The 3,904-nt window shown below is 45.9% G+C and overlaps 2 protein-coding genes across 2 annotated transcripts; both read right to left on the minus strand.

Moving 5' to 3' along the window:
- Positions 1-10: 10 nt before the first annotated feature.
- FOMMEDRAFT_154373 (uncharacterized protein) lies at positions 11-745 on the minus strand (the record flags this gene model as incomplete). The annotated part of the gene is made up of 3 exons (XM_007264886.1): positions 11-224; positions 277-348; positions 403-745. Coding segments are annotated over 3 exons (629 nt in total), but the record flags the coding sequence as incomplete, so codon positions are not given.
- Positions 746-2,633: 1,888 nt separating this feature from the next.
- On the minus strand, positions 2,634-3,903 carry FOMMEDRAFT_80875 (FAD/NAD-binding domain-containing protein; the record flags this gene model as incomplete). Its single annotated transcript, XM_007264887.1, has 3 exons — positions 2,634-3,126; positions 3,179-3,218; positions 3,270-3,903. Coding segments are annotated over 3 exons (1,167 nt in total), but the record flags the coding sequence as incomplete, so codon positions are not given.
- Between the last annotated feature and the right edge of the window lies 1 nt (position 3,904).

Raw genomic sequence — 3,904 nt, forward strand, 5'->3', positions numbered from 1 at the left:
GACGCATGACGGTCCTTCAACTAGCTCAGTGACGCGCTGTTGCTTTCTTGGCCTGAGCTCGTGATCTTCCGCATCCGCTTCGCCTATTCGGCGTTTCTTGCTGGTGGGAGTAGCACGGCCTTCAGAATTTTTACTTGGACCCGACCTCGAAGCTTTCTTTCGAGACCATCCATGGCCGCGTCGCTTTCGGGCCTTCGACTTGGTCAGAGGCGGGCAAGGGATATCTAGGCCTTATGTAAGTTCAATGTGACAGTTTCGTACGGTGGTCCAACTCACCTTCGCAATGGTTCTGTGATTCTTCTGTGGAAAGGCCAGAGCCTTGTGGTTCTCGGCTCTCAAATGCCTCAGCTGAATAAATATTTAAATGAGGGACCAAGATATAGGATAGAATTGGAAGCTTACCATTTCTTTCACTGCTTGCTTCTGAGACTTGCGCAGCTTGCGCTGTCTGTAGGTCAGAGAACCTAGCTCCTGCCGAGGAGGACTGGTCCTCTCTGATGATTTTCGGTTGAAGGGCACCGTGGCTACCCGTGTTGGTGCTAAAGGCATTGGCATAGTCGTCGACGGAACCTTCAGCTGTGTCATCAAAGACAGGAGTACTCCTTCCAGTGATTGCCTGCGTGCTGTTTCTCGAGACGCCGAGAGCCGAACGCCTTGGCTGTGCCAACGTCTCATTGCTATCAGCTTCATTGATTCTAGTTTCGGCGGCTGGAAGTCGCTTCATCATTCCTCGAGTAAAGACCATTATTCTTGATGCTGCAGATGCTGCGTTAGACGATAGGAGCGGGTCCTAAGATTTTCTAGTTGTCGGGGGCAGCGGGAGGAAGTAGTTGCGTCAATTCCGCATCCAAGCCCTGAGTCCCACGGCTCTTTTTTGGTTAGTCTGAATTGGCCACTCACTGTCCAACTTGTATTTCACTAAGTCAAAATAAAGTCAGTTTTCTAATGATAATACATATTCCCCTCCCTAATCCTATCCCCAAGCCTAGCCAATACCCAACCTAACAGCCCAACCTATCCTAAACCTAATTGGGGTGGCTTTGCCCCCCCAAACCCCCCCTCCTAACTTCTTAGTCTGAGAGCCACCACATAAGTATTATGTAAGTGGCCATTCAGGGTCGTCCAGAAAAGAGCTGTGAGACTCAGGGCTTGGATGCAGAAAGTCAAGTCTGGGAGGAAGTTGACTTGTTAGAAATTGAGAGCCACACTCTTTATATGACTTCACAATAGGGTTTACCTCATCAAGACACATCACTCCAGACCTAACTGTTTTTGTTCATCATTGTCTTCTATGACTCGTTAACACCTTCATTTCAAGGGCGGTTATTACCGAGCCACAATTGATGAGGATTGAAGGGAAAGCAGTGTAATTTTTTGACGTTCATGGCTTGGTTCTATTTTCCTTGACTTCTTTTCTGGAAGTATCTTATACTTCTCCCGGCCCTGTGGAGAGTGGTGGAGGAGGGGTTCGAGATTGATGAGATGGGATTGGATGGATCTTGCATGACTCTTGTTCTTGTGTAGCCGAACTATCGAGTCTGTCTTGCTTCTGGTCAGGAGATAGTGTTGGTAGGTTCGACCCCAAGTAACCTGCTCTCCCCGTGAATTTAACTCCTTGAATGACCTGCAGCCATGATGCTCAAATATCGTACAACAATTATTTATCGTGGTTCTACCCGTAAGCTGACCTGTTTTTTATTATTAAAAAAACTCCGTTTTATGTTGAAGAGTTTGTCAATACCTGCTTGTGAATGATGTGGATGGCTTTGATTACCTCTCACGAGATTACTCCTAATTCACAAATCAAACAGGAATATAGAACACTTACATCATGGACTAAGTGCAACGCTTTAGCCACGTGTCTTAGCACTCAATCCCTTCCCTATTTTCTTGAAAACTAAGAACTGCATGATTCCTTCTCTGTCCTTGACGCATACTTATCTTTTTATATCTGAGCACTTTATGCCAATAGGTCGGTGTTGATCTCCTCGGCAGGGAACGTGAGGAAAGCGGGACCAGTGCAACTCACGGGCATAGCGTTCATTCTATGTTTAGAAGTTAGAAGTAGGTGGCTCAAAAAGTGTGGGAAATAGAACCTTATTTCCTCCTAAAATGTACCGTCGTTTTATACACTGCAATATGTTAAATAGTGATGTAACAGATAAGTGTGCCCATGTACATCGTTAATAATGTTTATTTGATGAGTAATTCTCGAGTTATGCTTAAACTAGTCAGGTCTAGTTTAGTTTCATTCTGCCAAATAACAATATTGCTCTGTTTTCCTCTGAAATCAATATCAAGCCAAGAGAAGCAGCGAGATGAACGCCGCTATTGTAACAAAATTTCTGCATGCATTCTTTGATTTGCCTATCTATATTGTATCAGATGTAATGTGCCTACAATGGTTCAGAAAATTGGCAACAAGACAAAACCTGATCGGATTGAAATTTCGGACTTCGTCCACACGTCAAAATTTCAAGACAAAAGTAAGAGTAATACAGTTACATAACGTCATTCGTAAGGGATTTCCAGACCATGTACAGAATTTACATATCAGATGTTCTTCAACTAACTAACCTTTATACATTGAGAAGAATGACATATTGTCTGAGTGATTATTGCAAGGCCCCATTTCACACGCCAGACTTGATGATATCCGCTGCTTTCTCTGCAACACCATAAAGCGTCTCACTTGGATGGGCACTAATGTGGAGAGGAAGTATACTTGCATCTACGACACGTAGGTTCACTGTATCGTAGACGCGAAGCTTGCCATCCACGACCCCTCCCAAATCACGCCGCATCATCGCCGCAGAACCAATCTCATGAAACACTGACGCAAATTCGTCGTGAATCCACGAATGCCATGCATTATCTGTACCACCGTTTCTATCGTCAGGAACTACATCGATTCCAGGATCGGTCTCTCCAGATGAGATGGACGCGAACGCTGGATGATTAAGCACCTTCCGGCCAACTCGGGTTCCGGCTGTCTGGACGGCGAGGTCATAATCGACATCGAAATAGTTCACTGTAACCTTCGGTTTTGTGAAGACACTTGTGTCCTTAATGGTGATATTACCGCGGCTGAACGGAAGTATGTTCCACAGGGTAGTGTTGATGCCGCTATCGAGTATTGTCAGGTGAAGATCGGGATAGTGTAAGTATTCGAATTTACCTGGAATTGCCGATCCCAAGGTAAATTTCACAAACAGGAGCTAGATAGGAGGTTCAACGCTTCGGCACGCACTTCACGACAATCCACTTACCATGATGATTCGCAATCAGGTCAGCTTGGATGCTAAATATCGTAGTAAGCGCGTCAGCATTCAATCCATTGACTGCTTGACTTTGTGCCCAAGACGGATATTGAGTCAAGACGTATCTAGCAATGTCGTCACCCGTCACACTTCCATTTGTGCCTGCACCTTCAGAGAAGAGCTCATGAATATTCAAGAACGCAATTGTAAACTCGGGCCCTGTGCCGCCTGCGTCAAAAGAAGGTTGTGTAGAATGCACGATATTGCTTGCTGTTCGATCCTGGAAGTTTCGCCCGACAGTCGGCAGATTGACCCTCACATCAATTCCAAGTGGATCGAGGACAGACGGGTCGCCAATCCCGGACAGCTGAAGTAACTGAGGGGAGGCAATCGCACCTGCGGATAGAATCACTTCCTTACGAGCATGGACAGTGAACGTATTCCCCGTGTTGTTCGAGTTCTTGAACTGGACACCTGTCGCCTTTACGTTAGGAGCGGACCCGGAAAGAAGCACCTTGGTCACGCGATTGTTAATCAGCGTGAGCCAATTCGTTCTCTCATTTTCGACGGGAGTAAGGTACGCTTGTGCAGACGACGAACGATGATCGTGGTCTTTCGGGTTTATCGATTCGGGATAGTAACTT

Source organism: Fomitiporia mediterranea (genome assembly GCF_000271605.1).
Source record: "Fomitiporia mediterranea MF3/22 unplaced genomic scaffold FOMMEscaffold_4, whole genome shotgun sequence".
In the NCBI taxonomy this organism is placed as follows: Eukaryota; Fungi; Basidiomycota; class Agaricomycetes; order Hymenochaetales; family Hymenochaetaceae; genus Fomitiporia; species Fomitiporia mediterranea.